General features: G+C 42.0%; 3 protein-coding genes and 1 long non-coding RNA gene across 5 annotated transcripts in view; all 4 read right to left on the reverse strand.

Moving 5' to 3' along the window:
- LOC148428010 (uncharacterized) overlaps nucleotides 1-16,431 on the reverse strand; it is a 32,989-nt gene extending 16,558 nt beyond the window's left edge. The window contains exons 1-2 of the long non-coding RNA XR_015864849.1: nucleotides 16,152-16,431; nucleotides 3,218-3,357 (exon numbers count right to left, since the gene is read on the reverse strand). This is a non-coding gene — a long non-coding RNA (uncharacterized LOC148428010). The remainder of the gene's footprint in view (nucleotides 1-3,217; nucleotides 3,358-16,151) is intronic.
- On the reverse strand, nucleotides 6,382-9,126 carry hoxc5a (homeobox C5a). Its single transcript, XM_088408377.1, has 2 exons — nucleotides 8,664-9,126; nucleotides 6,382-7,077 (listed from the first exon to the last, which is right to left on the reverse strand). The coding sequence occupies exons 1-2, from the start codon at nucleotides 9,124-9,126 to the stop codon at nucleotides 6,869-6,871; spliced, it is 672 nt and encodes a 223-aa protein (XP_088264503.1). The 3' UTR covers nucleotides 6,382-6,868.
- Nucleotides 10,417-12,249, reverse strand: hoxc6a (homeobox C6a). 2 transcript variants are annotated; one of them, XM_088408376.1, is made up of 2 exons: nucleotides 11,480-12,249; nucleotides 10,417-11,175 (listed from the first exon to the last, which is right to left on the reverse strand). In XM_088408376.1, exons 1-2 carry the CDS (start codon nucleotides 11,883-11,885, stop codon nucleotides 10,856-10,858), a joined length of 726 nt encoding a protein of 241 aa, XP_088264502.1. In that variant the 5' UTR covers nucleotides 11,886-12,249; the 3' UTR covers nucleotides 10,417-10,855. The 2 variants fall into 2 exon arrangements, with proteins under 2 accessions (XP_088264502.1, XP_088264501.1); XM_088408375.1 differs by having other exon boundaries at nucleotides 10,417-11,178.
- A 2,787-nt stretch (nucleotides 16,432-19,218) lies between the features above and the next one.
- Nucleotides 19,219-22,064, reverse strand: hoxc8a (homeobox C8a). Its single transcript, XM_088408799.1, has 2 exons — nucleotides 21,226-22,064; nucleotides 19,219-20,781 (listed from the first exon to the last, which is right to left on the reverse strand). The coding sequence occupies exons 1-2, from the start codon at nucleotides 21,659-21,661 to the stop codon at nucleotides 20,471-20,473; spliced, it is 747 nt and encodes a 248-aa protein (XP_088264925.1). The 5' UTR covers nucleotides 21,662-22,064; the 3' UTR covers nucleotides 19,219-20,470.
- Nucleotides 22,065-22,305: the final 241 nt, after the last annotated feature.

The raw sequence follows: 22,305 nt of genomic DNA on the forward strand, positions 1-22,305 counted from the left end.
TTTAGTAAATGGGATTTGCAGAAAGGGGGTAGTGGTGGAACAGTGGTTAACACGTCTGCCTCACGGTTAAGACACCGGAGATTGCAATTGCAATTGACTCTGGCCTTCCTGTGTGGTGTTTGCATGTTCTCCCCGTGCCAATGTGACTTCTCTCCGGGCACTCCCTGCTTCCTCCTACATTCCAAAAACATGCATTGCAGGTATATTGGACACTCTAATTTGTCCTTAGTGTGCACAGCAATTGGCTGGCAACCACTTCAAGGTGACCCCAGCCTAATGTCTGAAGCCAGCTGGGATAGGCGCCAGCGACCATGATGAAGATAAGCGGCCAAAGAAAATGGATGGATGGATGGATTAACAGAAAGATTACAATGTAAAAATACACAGGCACAGCTAAAAAAAAAAAGGTTATTCGTTTTTAATTGCAATGATTTGAGAGCGTCAATATCACTGACCAAAATTTTAAAGTGTGATTATATGGCCACATGCCACATAGCAGCCAGGCAGCATATTATGGTGTGTCAAAATAGGTAAGATTGATTTATGTTTGAATGGGAACTTTACCCATAAACCACACACAAAATAAAAACCAGAACCAGCAAACTGAGGAACCAGGAAAGAAGCAGTTGAATTCGACAACTTGTCAAATCGAAACCGGTTAGTCAAATGTCAATTTTGTTTAAAACCAACAACTAAGCATTTCAGTTAGACAGCCACCTGACTGAATTGCTTAGTTGTTGAATTTAAACAAAAATGTCATGATATTCAATGTTCCCAAACAAAAAAATATAATCTCATGTTTTTTCTGTGCTCAGAAACATATCCTTGCATGAGTTGTGCTAAAGAAAATATGACTGATGAGGCAATAAAGTTTATTTCGGAGGGAATTTGGATCCAAAATTTCAGAAAAGTACAATCCTTATGCAGAACACAAAAATAAAGAAAATGAGAAACCCCAGTTAGCCATATTGTCTGCCCTAAATTGTCTATCTTTGGCATGTTCTGTCAATGATTGTGAGTACAGCTGAAAACAAGTTTAGTCCTACTGAGTTCTATACATTGACCTGTGAACTTATTAGTATTGGTGGCAAGGTATGCAATAGCGTATATTGGATATTGCTATCCCAACACCTGAAGTTTGAAAAAAAAAAAAAAAAACATAACAAAACAAAAAAAAACATGGTTTTCCTCAGAGAAGCACTATACAGCCAAGTTCAAACCACAAAGCCATAATGCAAATGAGTGGACGATACTTTTCCATCTGAGAGTAAAAGATATTCATAAAGACGCAGGTGATTTGTGATTTGTATTTGTATACGTTTGTTTTGCTCATTTCATCTCAAGTGAAACAGATTTTGGTGTCGCTGCCATTTGGAAATGCATCCAGCTACAAATGCTGATCCTGTCTCAAGAAGTGACCACATCAGCTCTGCTATTCTTGATGGAACTTTTGAACGTTGCATACTCTCTTGTCTTAACTAACCCTCACAGGCTGACTCATTGAACGTATTTTTGTTCAACCTGAGCGCATCGTAGTAATAATAATAATAATAATAATAATAATAATAATAATAATAATAATAATAATAATAATAATAATAATAATAATAATAATAATAATAATAATAATAATAATAATGATAATAATCCATGACCATAATGCATGCTGCGACTGCGGCCCCTTCTCTGTGGAAAAGGCACATGACATTTCTATTAGCGCTTGCAAAGATGTTGGAAGCCTTTTATAGCGCAATAAAAGCTGTAAATCAGTCAGCTTTAAACGACCGCTGGTTCGCAACGTGTTTCACGAGGTCGGGCACGGTAGCTCGCACTCCCCGGATGTGGCTGCATGGTGTCTCCCAACTATGCATTTAGCGGGACACCCAATAGGAGTGTCACGAAATGTAGGCCGAGGCTGGTGGTGACTTTCAGCTGCCCATGTATTCCCGTAGAGACGTATTTGCGATTGTTTTTAACTCTACGCAAATTCGGTTCTACAGGGTACATATAGACAACTAATACGGATCTCCGCCTTCTTGTGATGAAGCCTCAACGTCACATCAAATCAAAAACTGTATCGTGTTGTTTTAAACATGACCAATACGAGCGCAAACACAATGAATAGAGCATGTCCTCCTTTGAGATAGCGCCTATATGAATATTCAGTTCGAAATGCACAGCCTATACAAAGGGTTGGCTTGACAGCGCAGATGAAAAATACATTTCCATTGTTCCCAAGCATTTCTTCTCTGCTTGCCATTACCATACTGACCGTTCGCTAACCTTTCTTCCTGCCACTCTGGAAGCTAATGAGAAAAGGCTGGGATGAAAAATGTCATATCGGACATGTGGCCCTGTTTGTGGGTTATTAAAAACGGCAAACGGAGCCCAGATTGTGAATCGATGGTATTGATTCTAGTGGAAGTGCGCGATAGGTTCAAACAATGATACGATTTCACCTTGTTAAAACAACAAAAAGCCGGTAAAAATGAAATGTGTTATTTTAGGTGGAAGCAGCGGACTAGATTGTTGCTCCGCGAGGATGCATTTTAATATCAGTTAGACAGGCTGACCTGCGCTTCACCCCGCTCGTTCGACTGCCTCCAATAGTTCACTGCCAAGGATTATTGATGGAGGGACACCAATGAATTCCTTCTCGGCACAAATGGCTTTCAGATCGCGTACCGAGTTCAATAACTTGTTATAATGTACAAGTGAAAAAGATGAGGCCCTCGGGCGGATTATTTGGCTGTTTCATTTATTCATCGGAGGGCTAATTAAACAGCCCCTTTGCTAATTAAAAGCTGTACACGTGTATCTTCGAAACGCAGACTATGTGGTGGTTCCGTGAGTAAATTGGCGGCCCAGTGGCACCTGACCTAGGCGCTGCAATATCCCTGATTAAATGGCCTTAACGCGCTTTTAATCAAGCCCTTAAAAGAAGAGAGTGCACGGACGCGCCCCTCCCCCCACAGGCGCAGTAAGGATAAGCTATATCGTCCACTTCAAATAAGAACAATAAAAACCTTTGAATGAAATGCAGACAGTCGTGAGAGGTGGAATATGAATATGGAATATGTCCGGGCAGGAATCCGAGTGCTTGTTTTGCCCTACATTTCAGCTCCATGTTAAATCAGTTCACTGTGCAACTTCAAGTATAGCTTTCGCAACAATTTCAGTGCACGCTGAGGTCTAACGAGCCAAGTACAGGTCCAACCTTTCTTTCTGCGACAAGCAGGCAGGCAGCTGCAGGCCTTCAAGCACATAAAAAGCTGCAAGAAGTGTCAGATCTCCGCCACAAGACAGGTGGACAGGCGACACGTCCACGCACTACTTCTCCCTCAGCCGTGGAATGATCTGCAACACACAAAGGAGACACCAGATCAAACGTGGCGCCTGAAGGAATCTTTTGCAGTCGAGCGAGAGGAAGCGTCGCAAATAAATGTACAAATATGCAAAAACATGAAATGTTTGTTTGTTTGATTTTTTTTGGGGGGGGTGGTTATTGGGGTTATTCAACTGCATATTTAATGAAATATTGAAATTGTATTCCTTATTATCAACTTCGTGTTATTGTTTTTATTTTCCAGAAAATATACGTAATTGTAATTTGTAGCTTCCTTTTCTTTGGCTCATTTTTTTCTAAATACCTTCCTGCAAATAACCTGTAAAGCAGCTTTGCTGTATCTGGCTTTAAAAAAAAAAGAAACGAATCAACCAGTTACGGAATGTTGCAATTTACAAAGATTTGGGTTGAAAGAAGCTTGCTCTTCATGTTCGGCCTGCTCATTGCTCTGCATGAAGGAAACACTTTTCCATAATATCACATATTTATTATGCACCAAATAAATCATGTAGACATTGCAATCTTTGTTGCGTCGGTTTTTAAAAAAATGAATATATGTTTTGTTTGCCTGTTTTCAAAGGAATTCCGATTTAAATACTTGGGATGTATTAATTTGTATAAGAAACATGTGTTCTTTACCGTTTCTATTTTTATCCGCTGTTTGATCGTTTTGATCAAATTTCCCCTTCAGTGATTTATTTCAGAACGAGCAGATATGACCTAGAAAAGTCCTCACTGTAGAATGACCGAGAAGAGGCATCCAAGACCAGTGGTTTTCACCACAAAGCTAAAAATAAACCCTCCTCAGGCTTTTGTCTACGAATAGAAAAAAAACATATTTTTCATATTCTAGTCAGGTCAGAAATAATACGACTTTATTTTGACATTGTAACTAAATTCAGGTGGCACGATGCAGTGCTTGGACGTGATGCTTCCAATATGGGTAGAGACAAAGCAAAATTAACCCGGAAGTGACCTGTGCCTGTTGAATAATGACCGTGTTAGCTAGGTCAGAGAAAGAAACAAAAAAACAGTTAATGCACTTGGTGACATGGTGTCAGTGAAAGCGAATGTTTGCATTGTTTCACTTTCAATCCCAGGGCTTTATAGCGCAAAAAATATGTAGCTATTCATTAAGTATATCATCAAAATGTGCAGTTTTGCAACACATGGTCTCCACAAATTGTCCAAAAAGTTATGCTCATATAAAAGGACATTTATGGGTCTGTTTTAACTTTTGACAATTTCTTCGTCAAAACTTTGTAGTTACAACGTTTAATAATTATTCGACTGAATACAGCTCAACAAGCGTTAGGGTTTGGCCTAAAAGCATTCCCATAAACACACACGCGCGCACGCACAAAAGTAAACAGACACGAGCACACTCAAAAGGAGTGTGTTGCACAGTGCCCCCTAACGGAAGTGTATTCGCTTAGGCCTGCGCGACAGAAAATGTGTAAATCTAACAAATAACACATTGTTGAACGGGGCCAATGTTGTTGTTGCAATAAAATGAGTCTGTCACAAACAGACAATTGAAGTAAAAATGAAGATCTTATAAATGTTATGAGGAAATGAGTGGCTGAAAACGTGCCGAGCAGCTTGTGGCCCTGACACATACACACACACACACACACAGACGCACTCACACACACGAGCACAGAACACACAAGACAAATCACACTACCCCACAACAGCTCACACGTCTACAGTATTTAATTCAGACAATGCTGACAACATGTCAACAATTATATATTTTTGAAAATGTTTGCTTTTGCACATGCAAAGTGGAATCTTTGCAAATAGTTTTGACATGGGTCTGCACCAAGGCAAAATGACGCTGCGCTCTCTCATCACACACGTCGAAAACGACAACGTGCGCATCAATTTGAGATCTTTTTTTTTTTTACTTTCAAAGTGAGTATAATATTAAAGAAAAAAGAACAGTGACATGCGGTGACTGAAACAACAACTAAAAATTAGACCCAGCACCCTTCAATAAAATGTAACGTGTAAAAAAAAAAAAAACCATCAAAATATTTTAAAGCAAGGGAACCAAACGTATAGGCTTGAGAGGCAACTTACTGCTTGGGTCCATCCAGAAGCATGCATTATCCGAGTTTCCTCATCTCCGCTAGCAGTGAGCTCTCTGTGGCCCTGGATATGGCGCATGAATGCAACCAGCCAGCAGCTGCGATGGCCGGATAGTTAAGATTATATATGGTGTGTATATATCGAAGGTTTGTCAGCTCTTCTAGGCCATAAAAGCCACTTAAATGACACCACGTGCTTCCCAAGCACCATTCACAGGGCCTGATCCGGCCAATTGGCATATGTAACCTTGTAAACTTTAAAGTAGCCGAAAAGGGGACAGTGGGAAAAAGAAGGGGGATTCCATTCAGACTGTCAACTTATAGGCCACGTTGGGCCCAGAAGAACCCATGCAGAGGAAGTGGACGCGGAATCTCTTCTTTTTGACAACGTGGTTTGAGGAATCATGAGGTAAGTCCCTATTATTCGTGCTATTTTATTTTTTTGATCACGGAGGAGATTTGCATTAAAGCCAACTAGGCAACCGTGCGTTTGAAAAAGTATGTTCTGGACGGTACCAGCATATGGTGTCCTGTCAAAAGGAAAGCACATTTTTGCATCCAAGTTGTTGTTTGCTTGGGAAGGGGGTGTATTATCACAGGCGAGCTAGGGCTTCCCTTCCTTCTCCTGGCAAAACAGGAAACCGTCTGTCTGGAAACGAGGGCAATAAAGTTTTATGGGGGCCTAAAACTTCATTGCGCGTTTGTCACTCGGTTAAAGAGATTGCATGGTGGCTTCCGAAGCGGAATAAAAATGGCGACGCTTTGAACCTTACCTCATTTTTAAACCATTTGATTACACCGCAATTAGGCATAACCACTGTCAAATGTCACAGAATCAACAACGTAATGAGTGTATACAACACAGACAGTGCATGTAATCAGTTTATTGGTTACAGTCAACAATGAAGTAATGATGCTTTTTTATTTCCGAGGCATCGAAAGTCTACAAAGACGATTTTTTCTTTTTTTGCTGCACATCACAGTATTATCACATACAGTTGTCTTGGGATACATGATTTCAGTCATTTTCTAAGACACCCCACTGAACGCATCACATACAGAATGTTACATGGAGAACAGACAGAAAAACTTTTTTTTTTTAAACCACATGAAGTTGGGGGTAAAACTGACGTGGCTTCATTCAAGTTCTAATCCCATTTAGGAACGTGGATGACTGGCCTTGCAGCGCCCTTCTGCTTCTCGCTCCAAAGTGGTCTTATCGTCGCATCGCGCACCAATTCATTTAGTAACGTAAACCAATTGGTCAAAGTGAGTAATAGTCAATAAACTGGATCCCAAACTGAGACTAGTGACGCATAATTGGTGATGAAGAGCCACGGCGCGGTGTCATGATGTCATTGCTCCCCGCAGTTCACCGGGAGGTCAGGCAGCACTTTGCGCACTGGGTGTCACACCGGTCCACTTCCATTTATTCCTTGACTTTTACCTTTGAATCCTTCTTCCACTTCATCCTTCTGTTCTGGAACCAGATCTTGATCTGCCTCTCGTTCAGGCACAACGTGTGTGCGATCTCGATGCGCCTGCGGCGGCTCAGGTAGCGATTGAAGTGGAACTCCTTCTCCAGCTCCAGCGTTTGGTAGCGAGTGTAGCTGGTCCTCGAGCGCTTGCCCTCTGATTCTGTTGAAAGAAAATCACAAATTAAAGTTAGCACTCGGAAGGCGTTTCTTCAATTGCCAAGAATGTGATGAGGCTCCCCTATTACACTTGAAATGCTACAAACATTAATGACAGAAAAAAACACGAGCTCATCCGAGTTTAATTTAACATCTAAAATCGAGGCATTGTCCATAACCTATAAATCCAAAACCAAAACATTTCTTTCAGCTATAGTCAAATGATACACCTTGGGTAGGAATGGGGCATTAAAAGGAGCGAGACAATGACGAAAACAAAGTGCGGCATGCGATTAAAAGGACAAACTAAACACTCAAAATGTATTAGGGTTAAGTTCAAAAGTTCCTTAAATGTTCCACCTATAGTGTGACTACTCTGTGCAGATCAAATAAATGATCTGTACAGCCCTAAAATAAATAAATAAATAAACAAGCTATTAAATTGATTTACCGTGAGCAAACGTGAACCACTGTAAATGTTTCCTCACGTTGTATTGATGTACGTTACATCATATTGAGATTTGTCAAATATTTGGCCTCTCGTGTCATGTCTTTAAACGTGGCACAATTGAGAAAATGAACATTTCACATTTCAACACTTGGATATTGGTTATATACCGCAACGCAAGATATCTCTTGCGTGAATAGATATCACAAAATATCTCTTATGAATTTGTGGGCTGGTGATGCATGCAGTATAGAAACGTAAAAGACCGGCACAAAGATTAATAAGAATATTGTTATTCTATAAAATAAAAAATGTATTTTATTTTATTCTTATTTTTATTCTATACTAAGAGTATTTGTTATGTGTCATTTTACAATATAACACATTCGAACCTAATGAATTGCGGCCATCGTGTGGGCCTGTTAGACTGTAACAATGTAGTAATAGAATCAAATTCAAACTAGGAATATTTCATCAACTGTTTTGTGCTATTGCAAACCTGCACACACGGAACGGGCCCAGTCAATTATTATTAACCCACCCTGCGGCGTGTTGCCTGTCTGTCTGGCTGCCTGCTGCAGGGATGTTTGCATATGAAGTAAGACAAAACATGATTTTCAGTATAAGTGTCCACTGTGCATCTGCAGCCTGCAGCTAACTTGTGGCTCCAGTGCGTGCAAAAATGCATGCCTATTCAAATCTTTTTGAGGTGAAAAGTTCAGGCTTGGGTCAGGTCATTGGTGTTTCCCAGAGTTCAATTTAAGGCTAGAGCTTCAAACACACAGTTACGCGCGCACACACAGGCTAATCATGTAAAACCGTGTATGCTGTAAAGGAAGGAATGTAAAGCAAGCAATAAAGAAAATAATACTTAGGGATGGATACGTAATATCATTTGATATTTTTTTTCACAGTTCGATCTTGTGGTCCAATTACTGCATCATAAATCAGCCTTCACATCACCTCTTCGCCGTAATAGAGCAGGTTTACGAGCAATGGATGCCTTTGTCATAAAATTTATGACCGCGAGTTTTTATTATTTCCTGCGTTTGGCCTATAAAACTCAAGAGGGAAAAGTGGACCGCTCGAAAAGAACTGGAGCAGACTCAAAGAGCAAGGGAATGAGAAGATAGAAAGTTTACCGTGGCTCATGTGCAGTTTGGTCATCCACGGATAAATCTGCGGTCCGCCCTCACTGCGTGGCTGCTGTTGGCTGCCGTTTGCGTTCCGAGACCCCGTTTGCGTGGTTTCGGCACTTCTGGAGCCTTCCTGGCTCCGGTTGCCGCCGGACTTGGCGCTCCTCTCCGGGGCTCTGTCCATGCCGCCGCCGCCACCGCAGCGCAGGAGCTCGCCGGAGTCGCGCGCGGCTGGGCCAGAGTGCGTGTGGCGTCCCGGGGGGACAGGAGGCACCGGGCTGCCTCCCAGGCTGGTTTGCATCTCGTCCCGTCGAACCGAGCCGGTGGGGACGGGCCGAGTAAATACGGCGCTCCCATTGACGCTTCCGTGACACACGCTGGACCCGCGCCCCGCCACACCGTAGCCAAACATTGGAGAACTTGTCTCTCCCGCTTGCCTCGCATTGCAGCTGTCAACATAAGCGTTCATTTTAAATATATGTTTACACTTTTAGCACCGAAATGCTTGCTGGATGGACCTTGCTCTTATTCTCTCATTTGTGGTTATCATTGCTTTTCTTGGTAGCCCCGATTGAAAGAGAAAAAAAAAAATCAGGCTCTCCGTAAAAAAAAAAAATCCTGAATTTATAGGTGGAGAAGTCTTTGGTATCTTTTTTTTTAATCCTTGATCCGATGCGCTCTGCCCAAATATGGCCTATTTGTATGGGATCACGTGTGCATGTTGGCCAGTCATAAATTGGCGTTGATGCTCAATGGGGATATTGATGAATAGCAAAAACGTGTCCAGTAAACTTTGAGGTGCTGCTAGGGAAAAGGCAAGCAGCCTTTCGCGAAAAATTGGAACACCGTAGGACAAGAGCGTCATCTGCTGTTTGGATTTGGCCAAGACCGGCCGCTGCCGGACGCGATGAACCAGCCCCTGCCATGCACTCTCTCTTTTCCCGTGAAAAAAAAAAGAAATAAAACCGCACGAAATGTAAAAAGCACAAAACGAATGTAATTATGATATGAATTCAAGATCTTGACATTTCAATAAAGCCCATGAGTTGAAAATATTGAACTCATTTTGAATAAGAAAATGTTTTCTGACTACAATCTATGGCAAAAACGTTTTCTTTAAATGATTTGAACATATATTCAAAGTCCATAATGTCTTTCTGTAACAGTGACGAAACTAACGTTCCTGCATGACTTAATTAATTAAAAAACGAAACTCCGCACAAATCACGTAATGATGACCCGCATACAAAACACACATAACAAAATGCAAGTTTTACAAATATTTTATTCAATGATACACGACAAAACATGACTTTCGAAATAAAAAAATGAGGACGTGTACAAATCTCACAAAGAATAGTGGCAAAGGGACAAATAAAAAAAATGCTTGGGGAGCACAATTTGGTGGTATGCGTTGTCTATCTATAAGCAACTAAATGCACATTCATCCTTTAAGGATTTGCATAATATCAGATTAGTCTGATTCGCCTACTTACAGGCACATATTTCTGAGTGTGTGTGTGTGTGTGTGTGTGTAGGTGTGTGTGTTTGTGCGTGCGTGTGCATTTTTGTAAGTGTGTGCGTATGTGTGCACTTGTGCAATGCTCAAGTTTCTGCAAGACCCATGTGTACTATATATATATATATATATATGTATATATATATATATATATATATATATATATATATATATATATATATATATATATATATATATATATATATATATATATATATACACACACACACACACACACACACACGCTGACCAAAAATAATGGTCCGATTCTTTCCTTCCGTGGAATGTCGAGACTCTATCTTAATACTGTATTTGGTGAGCAGATACTTCACAGTGATGCATGGGCTGCGTGGGGAAAACATATAGTATAGTGACATAAGAATAATGTCGGAATTAATACTTCTATTTTTAATTATTTTCACAATACAAGTGTGACACTCAAAACATCAAAAATAAAAATAAAAAATAACACATAAGAGTGATCCAGAGTCACAGGGTTCAGAATTTGTCCTTAATTATTGTGATTTTTGTTCTTCTTTTTTTCTTTTTTTTTTTTTTTAAGGCTGATCACCCTTTGATATGAGGAACACGAGGAGGGGGGAGCCATCATGCAGTGTCGTCCCTTTTCAGCTCCATATTTAGGTAGTAATGTTGGGGTTCCGTTTTGTATCTGCTGGAACTATTCCTTAGTTTTCTTGTCGTCGTCCTCCTTGTCTTCTTTGATAGCGCCCGCAGCAGTGTGTTCCTCGTCTTGCGTGGCTGGCGTGGACTCCGCTCCGGCCACCGTGGAGGACAGGTTGCTCTCCTTCTTCCATTTCATGCGTCGGTTCTGGAACCATATCTTGATCTGCCGCTCGGTCAGGCAGAGCGCATTGGCAATCTCGATGCGTCTGCGCCGGGTCAGGTAGCGGTTGAAGTGAAACTCCTTTTCCAACTCGAGGGTTTGGTAGCGGGAGTAGATCTGACGTCCCCTGCGCCTGTCTGTGCCGTAGCCAACTCCTGCTGGAGTACAAAGTTGCCCGTTCATTATGGATTTTGTTGTTGTTTTGTTGTAATGCGCGTGTGGAAGGGGGGAGGGGGGCATTCAAAGTTTTACACCTTAGTTGAATGAATACACAAAAGTACGTAAGAGAGTTTCCCGATCTTAAAGCTGTTTGTTTGCACATGCAAAAGGCCCCGCATCTACAAGTCAAGGGGATACAGTCATGTTTTATGGGGCCATAAAAAGTAGCTTACTCTCTTGGTGAGACAAATCGTAAAACGGACCCATTTCCTTAATTTATTTGCTGCTAGTAAAACTCACCGCTGTGTGAGTTCATGCGCTGCATCCACGGATAGATCGGGATGTTGCTCTTCTGCTCCTGGGCCGCCCTGCCCTGCTCCAAAGCGTAGTCTTGGCCGATATGGTTCTGCGCGCTGCTGAGTCCATGCATGTTTGTTTGCCTGCAGCTGGGCAGTACGTCCTTGTCCTGCAGGAAGACGTTGGAGCCATAGTCGTACTGAGCCCGACCGGAGCCGAACACCACGTTGTCTTGGGGCGAGTAGAAAGGTGCAGCGTATATCCGATGATTCTGGCTCACAGCGGCGCCGTACGACGAGAAATGTCTGACTGTGTCATAGGTGCTGGAGTTGATGGGCACGTTGGGCAAAACCTCTTGGCCGCCGGATAAATGGCAGGAGAGCGACGGGTTTGCGAAATAAGAATTCATACCTTGCCTCGTAACCCTCTTCTCCAACTCTCCCCACTTCTTTATCGCTCTCTTTTCAATCTTCCTTCCCAGTAAATCTCCTTCCCGCGTGTCAGCCAACCACACCTTTCCGCGAGCTCTTCTCTTTTTTTTCTGTGCCCCCCCCCCCGACAGTACCTCCACTTGTCTGCCTCCCTGCTACTTTGACGATTCAATATTATTAATTTGCAATCTCCGGTTAAGACGCACAAAGCCGAGTGTTATAGCCGTCGCTTGGCTCGCTTCGAGACAATATGACAGTCAGCTGACCCGGCTCCACCAATGGCGAGGCAGGAGCGCAGCAGAAACTGTAGCTTGTAGCCCAGAGCTGCATGGAGCATTAGTGCAAAATGCCGATAAACAGTGGAAGTGACACACGCAGTGCGTGCTCTTGTTGTGAGCGCATCCACCAAGAACAAGGTGTTTACTTTTATAAAGGCGTCAGACTGTTGATTACCAGTGGAGCACGTTCGCGTTTAAATCCCCAACAAAATCATGCCTGAAGACACATTAAGGACATTTTGTATAGTTGGTACAATTTTATTCGAGGTCTTTTACTGGGACCAAAACAATGAATGGTTCTCCCGCAAATAAGTTTAACACGCACAAAGGCTTTCTCCAATAAAAATATTGCAAATTAAAGTTGTCGTTCATATTTATCTAAGCCACATTGATGACTTTCTCGCATGGTGTCAATCTTTCCACGGCTCGATGAATTGTAGGACGTGTGAGCAATTTCGAAACGTTTTTTTTTTCTGCCGCAATGAAAGTGGTGGTGGTTGTGTGTGTGTGTGTGTGTGTGTGGGGGGGGGGGGGGGGCATTTATTGCCTGTTGTGTGGGGGCAATAAAACTATATAGTGATGTTTCCCAGCTCACCAAAAAGTATCTCTGCTGTAAAGCCAGATAGCCTCTATTAAAAGCACAACCGTTTAACAAAGGCTTTCAACAACAATCATATTCATAATATTATATTATAAAAAATCCTGTCCCTAGGTAGAATTTCTTCACACATGCAACCGCAGGTATAAACCCTGACAAAGCGACCTCTGTAGCACACTTTTCGCAGTTTGTGTAATGCTGAGTGCATGGATACCGTCATCCGTGCATGTGCATTCCTGCGACCGCGCGGTGCAGGCAAACTGATGATTATCTGAGCGACAAATAATGACTTTGGAAATTGCTTTTGAGGCCCACCACCAACATGAAAAACCTGAGCGATTGTCTGCACTCTTTGTGATTTGTTCAACTCCACAAGGATATTGTAATCGCTGTACATTTTTGTTCTGACATGATAAATTGTTTGAGTGGCAATTTAAAGTGATTTTTTCGTGTAGTTATAACCCACGGAAATTAACCAAAAATAAGTAATGCGTGTTTTTTTTTTTTTTTTGCAAATAACCAATGGAATTCAAAATTTTCAACAAGCCATATTAATATGAGAGTCGTATTTATCCCACAGTTATTAAAATATGCAAATACAGGCTGTGTGTATAGTGCACTACGTTGCGCGACGTTGTTTTCCCTGTTGTTTGGGAGTCTCAATAGCCCAAAAAAAACCCCAACAAAGACAAGGAAGTGGCTTGCAATAAAACGTTTCTTCCTTTCACCTTGGCATACTCTGTGTCCATCCGTGTCTGCAGCAAATGTTTGCAGGCAGCATGCCGTGTACGTTGGAATGGATGATCAAATGTCGATTACGGTCGTGAAAAATGTTCCTGTTCATTGTGCGATTTTTTTTTTTTTTACTTTTTAAAACCATTATAAATTGTAACTGTATACGTCACCCGTCATAGCTCAACAAATGAATTTAAATTGTGTTTTTTTTTAATATCGCTTAAAACCACCAAAATTGTGTCGAACAACAAACAGCACAAGCCATAAAGGTTTGGGCTGTAAATAAAAGCTGAACAGTGAACCTAATGTGTGGAGCGAGGTTGGAATGCAGCAGAGGCTGTGCCACTGTGCACAATTTGAAAGGTCATTCTTTCCCTCGTGTTTTAGTGTTTTATTGCGGCCCATCAGGCGCATCACATGGGCGGCTTGAGCGGCTCCAAAGCTACCTTTTGGTCCACTTTGACACCAACTTTAGCCGGATGTAATTTTAGAACCAAAAATAAAACGTAAGAAAAAGAAAAGGAAGGCGCCTGTATTACTTAACAGAATCGCATTTATTTAACGTATGTTTGCATTGTCTTTTATTATTATTATTATTATTATTATTATTATTATTATTATTATTATTATTATTATTATTATTATTATTATTATTTCAGCCTGTCGTAAAAACAAACAACGGCCCATTTAAAGTTCCGCAGTTTTTAATATTTAATTTCATTTCATTTAATTATCTATGTTATTCATTCATTCACTCATTCATTCATTCACTCATTCATTTGCTGTTACTCAATATGACAGTATTCTCTAATGGTACAATTTCTACATTCTTCGTCGTGATGAAAACACAGTCAGGGGGCTTTAGGCAGTTTTCCCTGATGTTTTATCCTTTTCCTCCCCTAACTAATAAGGACTAATTCTCGTTCCAACAATGTAAAGCAGTTCTACAGGCATTTTAACGTCGCAAGCTGTCCCAATTACGTCCGAAAGTGTTCGACTTGATGCTCGTTATGCACTCTGGAAGTCAGTGCCCAGCGAGCTGCATGTTGATCCACACGTCATAAATTATGACCATTAGTGGGAAAAAGTTTTTGCCCTGTCGGGAGTTCTAAATGTGGTGATTTGGACAGATGTATGACTTCAATTGACCTTTATTTAAAAGCAAAAACACGAAGCATTGTTTTTTTTTTTTTTTTAAATTTTGTCCAAACTGAACGGCACTGTAAATGAAAATGAATGAAAATGGACTTTGTGCTTTTCACTGCAGGCGCAGAATGGGACCAGCACAGCAGCACAGCCTCACAAGGGGACAACAAAGTACTTGGCTCATATGGATTAAAGAAGCTTCAAGTAGCAACATTTAACAATAACTACATTTCCAGTAGGCAATTGTAGATTTTTGGCACAAGGGAAACATGCACACACACACGCACACACACACCCACACACACACTCAGATTGGTGATTTTTTAAAAGACCAGATTGTCCTCCAATTATCCGTGCAGAGTTGCAAAAAGCTCTGGAATAAATACACACTCAAAAAGACACACACACACACACACACACACACACACACACACACGCGCACGCACACACACACACACACAGACACAAACGGAAAAAGACATGTGAATTGGAATTAATAAAATATCTAATAGGAATACAAATCTGTGTAATGGTCATTAATATGACTTGACTCAAAATCAAAAATCGAGGCCCAAATACGCAGAAAGTCAGAGACACACAGTTCAGCTGTTATCCACTCGCGTATATGTTCGGACTCTTTTCGCCTACTTCGGTCAGAGCAAAAGCTGGAATGCGTTTGATGAGAATGGTGATGTATATCTTGCTAGTGAGTTGCTCCTCGGCACTATACACAAATTACTACCACACTCACACTTTCCATTTGACACAGCTGTGATTATAATTCCTAATGTCAGCAAATATGACGGATAATAAACGATATCATGCAACCTCTTATCAAGGTGTGTAAGTGTTTCTCTCACACATGCACAAAGCAACACGATACACCAAGTCAGCATTGGGAAACCAGACCGCGCCGACCAGCACGCCCACCAGGAGACACACACTCATGTGGGTCAGCTGACATCCGCAGTAAAGCACCAAGCAGCTCAAAACAACAGCTGCCCCGCCCACTTCCACATTGCAACGCGACTGGTCGCTAGGGGGCACTGTGAGAAACGACCACAACGTCAGAGCAAATATGTAACTGTCTGACTGTCTGAGTGTCTACACGGGTGGGATTCACAGCAGCCTGTTTGGAGACGCTCCAGTGTAACAACAACAACTTAATTACAATAGATCACTCAGCCCATACAGTAATAATGGCAGGATGGGTCTGAGCAAAAAAAAAAAAAAAAAAGTCTATTTACAACAATACGGCATAGCGCACATATACATGCGTTCAAATGCTAATCCAAGGAAGTGTCTATTCAGGTGCGGCTGCCCGCCAGCAGGCTCTGGCTTGGGGGGTCCTTTGCACACGTCAGGTGAACACACACGCGGCCCCATGCGCGCACCTTGCCAAAATCTCACACGCATCCGCATCTTCCACGAGGCCACGCGCGCGGCATCCCAGCACGAAGAGAGAGGAGAGAAAGGCTCCGTCCTACCTGAGGGGCGACTCTGCGGGGGCTCCATTGGTGCTCCATCTTGGTTGCCCACGCTCGCTCGTGCGCACGGACGCAGCCTATGAGGATGCAGCATGGCAAAGTCCATTTTGTGCAGCTCCTTTTCCTTCCGTCTTCCGGACGGAGAGTTGCTGTAGGCTGGCTGCGGGACGCCGAGGCAGTCCCCGAGAACCCTGCGTCAGGGAATTAGCGTCACAACATGTTCGGGTCCATGTTTTAGTGGAGAAAAAAGCAAGCTTTTACACGACTGCAGCCTGCTCTGCTGCTGATTCAAAGGAAGGAGCAGGGAATAGACAACAGCATAAAGTTCATGTTCATAGAGCGTGAGCCACGTGGCTCGCTGCAGCCAATCACGGTCAGCCGTGAGTCGTAAACTTTTATTACTCAGCTGTAAATTTCTTCCTTTAACAACCAGGAATGTTTGCACCCATCTTTGCCATTCCCTTTTTTCGAATGCAGCAAATATGGACATTTTCAAAAGCAATGCAGCCGCAAAAGACGGAGTGCAGATGCTGAGATTCGTCAAACTATATAACGCGTAAAGAAAAATGGCAGGTCCATAGGAGAGCACGTTGCAATGTAGTGTGAGGATAGAATTAAAATAGCACATGGCAGGCAGGGCAAATAAACACACGCACCGTGTCATAAGAAGCGGTTGACTCGAATAGGAGCAAGTACGAATCCAATTCAAGGCCCCTCGCGCTTTCATTCACATGACGCGTCCAATCAAGAGCACGCACTGCCTCATCAACCGATCAAATGAAGCCAACTTTACATGTTGTCCTTTTCAATGAAGACCGGACAGAGTGGCGTGACGCACAACACTTGCCACGGTGAAATTAATATGGACCCATTCCTCTAGCGGTCCAAATAACAAACACATACAGACACGCATACGCACACTCACACACAAACGCACAACACATTTCTCAGGTAAAAACAGCCTACTTGTAAAATGTGTTGATCCGGAGAGCACCAAAATCCAATGGATTAAAGACCACAATTCGACACGTTAAATTCAGCAAATATTTTTCCACATGCAGTATTCAAAACTATAACTGCATGCTCCATGACAAAAAGACCCGACTTAACTTGACGATGAAAAGATTTTGCACCACCTAGGATGAGATCCGAGTTCGGTCAGTACAGGCCTTCGCGTGCACACAACGAACAGCCAGGAGCCAGTCACAAAAGACGAAAAAAAAACGGTCCAGCCTCGTCTTTACACCACCAATAAAGTTTACAACAGGTACACTAAACTTTAGTACTGAAGTCAGCCCTCTGGTGAAAACACTCACAATGCTTAGATGTAGACGTAACGTTACCTATAGGACACATTTGGATGTTGTATACACAAGTAAAATAAGCCGCTAGTTTAATACGAACCAAAATAATCATGATAATCAAAAGGGAAAGCCCGTATATTTAACTGGTTTTATTCGTATTTTTGGACATAATAAAATGATGGTGAATGCATATTAATTGTGTGGAGGATATTTTTTACATGAAATTTTAAAAGTATATGCGCCGTCGATCCAACATCCATTTGGTTTTTCACACAGATACACACACAATAAACATACACACGCTTGCAAGGGAAAAAATAGAGGAACACTCATAGGAGAAATATTTATGTTTACGTTTTTATTAGTTCCGCAATGAACCCTAATCAACTTTTAGACTTAGTGCAGTCTAAATAAATAAAGAATAGATTACATTGCAATTGGATAATAAAAAACAACGCATTACAGTTTTTCAGTATTTGCACCGTCCAATTAGGTCATTCTTTAAGTGATAAACAATGTAATCATTTGGGGTAGTTAAGATAATACGCACACATACATACACACAGAACACAAAGAAATACCAAAGAAATACACCCACACACCCACACATACACACACATACAAACACATATATATGCATATACATATATATATATATATATATATATATATATATATATATATATATATATATATATATATATATATATATATATATATATATATATATATATATATATATATATATATATATATATATATATATAAAGCAATAATATGATGATGATGATATGAACAACTTTATACTTAATTTTTGAACTTAAAATCAAGAAAAACAAAAAAAATATATAAATTAGTACTAGTACCTTTTCACTGGAGACAAAACAAAACACGAAATGAATTGAACGAAACGCACGCAAAACACAATGTGAAATGTCAATGTTGGTGTATACAAAAGGTGAAAACCTCTACCCCACACTTTGTGTGGTTACGCAAAACGTCATTGATTGATGGATTCATTTAATCATTCAAAAGCAATTTCATGCAAGCTGCAAAGTTTTTGTTTGAAACATGAGGCCTTTTTTGTTTCCTGCTTTCGGTCTAACGTGTGTGAACCTTGTTTAGCTACATACCACACCTTGCTTGATTGCTTTCTTGCTTACTATTTCTAAAACCCGAGCATTTCTATCAACGCAGAGGATGTTTGTTCAACGCCAATACTATTAATCACAAGCTTAATTTAAAATGCAGCCTAAAGTTTTCTTTTATTAAAGGGATTAATCAAAAAGTGGAAGAGGTTGGGCCGTTTACACTTTCTGAATGGGACGCAAAAGGCTGTCATTCGAGAGCCAAAAACCGTTTTTTTGTTTTATTTGTTTTTTGTTTTTTTTGTTTGTTTTTTTTTTTTACCGCGAGGAACATATATTAAATACATTTTTATTGTTAAATGGCAAAAAATCCTTTGCCACCGTGACCAAATTTAGTGCAGTTTTCAAGCACCACGAGACCATCTTTGTGTGTTGATTGTTTCAGTCAATTTAAAATATAAATGAATTAACGGGCTGTGTTGTGAAATGGGAAGCCTAAGGCGTTATTCATGCATACATTTTAGTGTTTACGAGTGCGCTCGTGTGCGTGTATGTGTGTTTGAGAGAGGGAGAGAGAATTGAGGAAGTCAAGTGGAGGCTGTAATAAAATAAAAATAAAAAATAGCAGGGCGATTTGATTGTGAGTCATCTTTATTTGTGACTTTACATCAACAATGGCGGGACACAATGCCGTCTTTCACAGGAGAAACACCAGGAAACGAGCATAATTGCTAACATCAATATCTAATAAGACGTACAGAAAGGTTATATTCAGTGCAAAAACAAAACCAAACAAAACAAGAACTACTCTAATTCACCAGCACGTTCAAATAAAAAATAAACTCGCTGTAATTCTTGCAGGTATCCGCGCAGTCAATGTGCGTTCTTTAGGCAGTTTTAGTTGTTGGGGAAATAGTTTATCAATTCATCCAGAGCCGTGCCACTGTCTCGAGTGTGTCGAAGAGTGAACTCTGAAAAGACATCAGGAAGGCTCGGAAGTGTAGGTAGTGCCTGGTAACAATCTCTTAATTGCTTTACTTGGCTTGGAGCTAATTGTCTTCCCAAGACTCAACTAATTGTCTTCAACAAAGAATTGGTAAATGCTACATATACATAACTTAACAATATAGATTGTTGCGTGATGCGCGTGTGTATGCATGTAAATATATATAATAACACTTTCAAATTATCAACCGTATGAAATCTCTATATTTAGAAATCTCTATTGCAATTATCCCCAGGTTTAGGTAGCATCAAAGGAGATCGAACGATTGCAAATCCCTGGTCATCCTCCCCAAAAAGCTTGTGAGGAGCTCATGGCTCTATGGGCCATCCATGTGGAAAGAAAACGACAAGAACGGTAAAAAAAATGACAATAATAGTAATCATAATAATTATAATAAAAGTGGGTGGTTTGTACAAACTGCTTCGATGATGACTGCACACTCCATAATAACCCTCCGTTGAGTTTACAAGGTCTCCTCTGAAATGCTTTTTTTTAAATTTTTATATACAGTTTGCATCCTGGTCGTCTACAATGATTTTGATGCAGTTGTCCCAAACGTATAGGCCGTTGTTTTTTTTTTGTTTTTTTCAAATGATCCAACATGCGTTTTGATTCCCTTTTGGCTTTGTTTTGCAAGGGCGGTTGTTGAAATAAACAAAAGGTAGCGCCTATTTTTTTTTTATCTATAATTAATTTTTTGTTGTTGTTTTTTTTATGAAAATGGGCAATCCCGCGGGATGACATGGGCTAAATGTGCCTATTAATGACAGGAATATTGTTGAGATTCCTGTTCCCACTTGACAAAACGAAATTGTGGTCATAAAGATGACGCGCTTTCGACTCCTGCTCTGTTTATGAGACCTCGCTCTTCTTTTTTTCCTTCGCTTTTTCAGCCATATAACCATAAAAAGGACCATAAAATCACTCCTTGGTCTCCTCTCGCTCTTCCGCTTCCTTCTCTTCCCCCTCATCTCCTTCACCGTCCTCGTTGCCCTCCTCCTCGGCCTCGGCCTCTCCCCTCTGACCCGGAAACTTGTCCTTGTTATTCTCTTTTTTCCACTTCATCCGCCGGTTCTGGAACCAGATCTTCACCTGTCGCTCGGTCAGGCTCAGAGCGTGGGACACCTCGATCCTCCTCTTGCGGGTGAGGTAAGGGTTGAAGAGAAACTCTTTCTCCAATTCCAGAGTCTGGTAGCGGCTGTAGGTTTGCCTACCGTTGCGTCGTCCTGGGGCTTTTGGGGGAGCAAAGCCAGGAATAAAAGGTTAGCTGTCAGGAGTGAAAATAAAAATACAGGCACAATCATGCCCCTATATACAGTAAGTGTGGGGATCACCATTCTACGCCTACAGGCCGCCATAGTTCTACTTTGAATAAAAGGATCCCCAATGTGTTAGCTGGGTCAGGTGATCACCTCCCGTATGTTAATCCTTTCTAAAGCAAGAAAGTGTCGTGTATTTCAAGTATGACTTTGCACTGCGTTGTGAAATATCGGAATAGATGCTTCTCTCAGTCAATGTGAGCTGCATGGACATGTGCTGCACTGCAGTGCCGCCTCTACATGTTCTCGGTATGATTTGCTTACACAGTACACACACACGCACACACACATACACGCGCACACACATATCTATGGAACATTACATACGCTATAATAAATAATAATGCAGGTTCTAACCGTGGGGTCGCATCCATGGAAACATAAGGCTGGGAGAGGAGCTTTGATTCAAGTGGCCTTGTCCTTCTCCAGGGTTTGAGGCTCCCGACGATTTACAGTCTGGGTACTGCGCCAGGCTCGTCTCCTGCTGGCTGCCGTAAAGCGTTTGCCTCGGCAGGGCTTCGTAACCGTAAAATTTGCCCGCGTCGCCGTGGCACGCCAGGGCACACGGGTTCTGCTGGTACCCCGGGTTGGAGATGCCGGTGGTGCCATGATGGAAAAAGTCCTGCACATGGTGGGACGGGTGCTGGAAGCCCGGCGCGGCCGCCCCGGGACCGTAGACCAGCGTATGGCTGCGGGCGACGCTCTGTGGGAACCTGCAGTCGTAGTAAGTTGGCTCCAAAGACTCGCCGCCTTTGTACTTGGAGAAAAGAGGGTTGACAAAATAGGAGCTCATGTTTGTTTTTGCATCCAGCGGTGCGTCTTTCTCTCTTTTCCCCTCTCTCTCTCCCTCACACGGCCGTGGAAGATCTCCTCTAGGGAAAGTGGCAGCCTTTTGTTTGGGGGTCCCAATTCGCACACGGCGTGTAACACACAAACAGGCAGACAGAACCGGAACTGGAGGAACGCTGCCCCTTTGGACGATCCACGCAACTCACTCTCTCATCGGATAGCTCCCTGCCTGCTTGGGCTGCCGCCGCCGCCGCTGCTGCTGCTGCTGCTGCTGCCGCTGCCGCTCCCGTTGCCGCGTGCTGTTGTTTTTCTCCCCCGGCTTTTAGCAAGCTCAAGTCCGGGTTATGGCATGTGCGGGTCTTATCTAAACTTAAAGCTTGGCGTGCTCCACCGGCACAGTCACAGACGCTGCGTGCTCTCTTTTTTTCCTCCTTTTTTTAGCTTCCCACCCCCACCTCAGGCGCCCCCTCCTCCCCGTCCTCCCCCTCCCTTCCCCATCCCCTTCATCTTTTCCATAGCGGTCAGACACGGGGCCCTATACGGATACTGTATACGCACACCTTGAGAGGAGCTGCCTGCAATCATTACTACGTTATCACCTCATCAGTAGACGACATTTTACAACAGTCCAAAATGGGGTACCTGTTC

The sequence above is a fragment of the Hippichthys cyanospilos genome, chromosome 2 (genome assembly GCF_059441005.1).
Source record: "Hippichthys cyanospilos isolate Australia breed blue-spotted pipefish chromosome 2, RoL_Hcya_1.0, whole genome shotgun sequence".
NCBI lineage: Eukaryota > Metazoa > Chordata > Actinopteri > Syngnathiformes > Syngnathidae > Hippichthys > Hippichthys cyanospilos.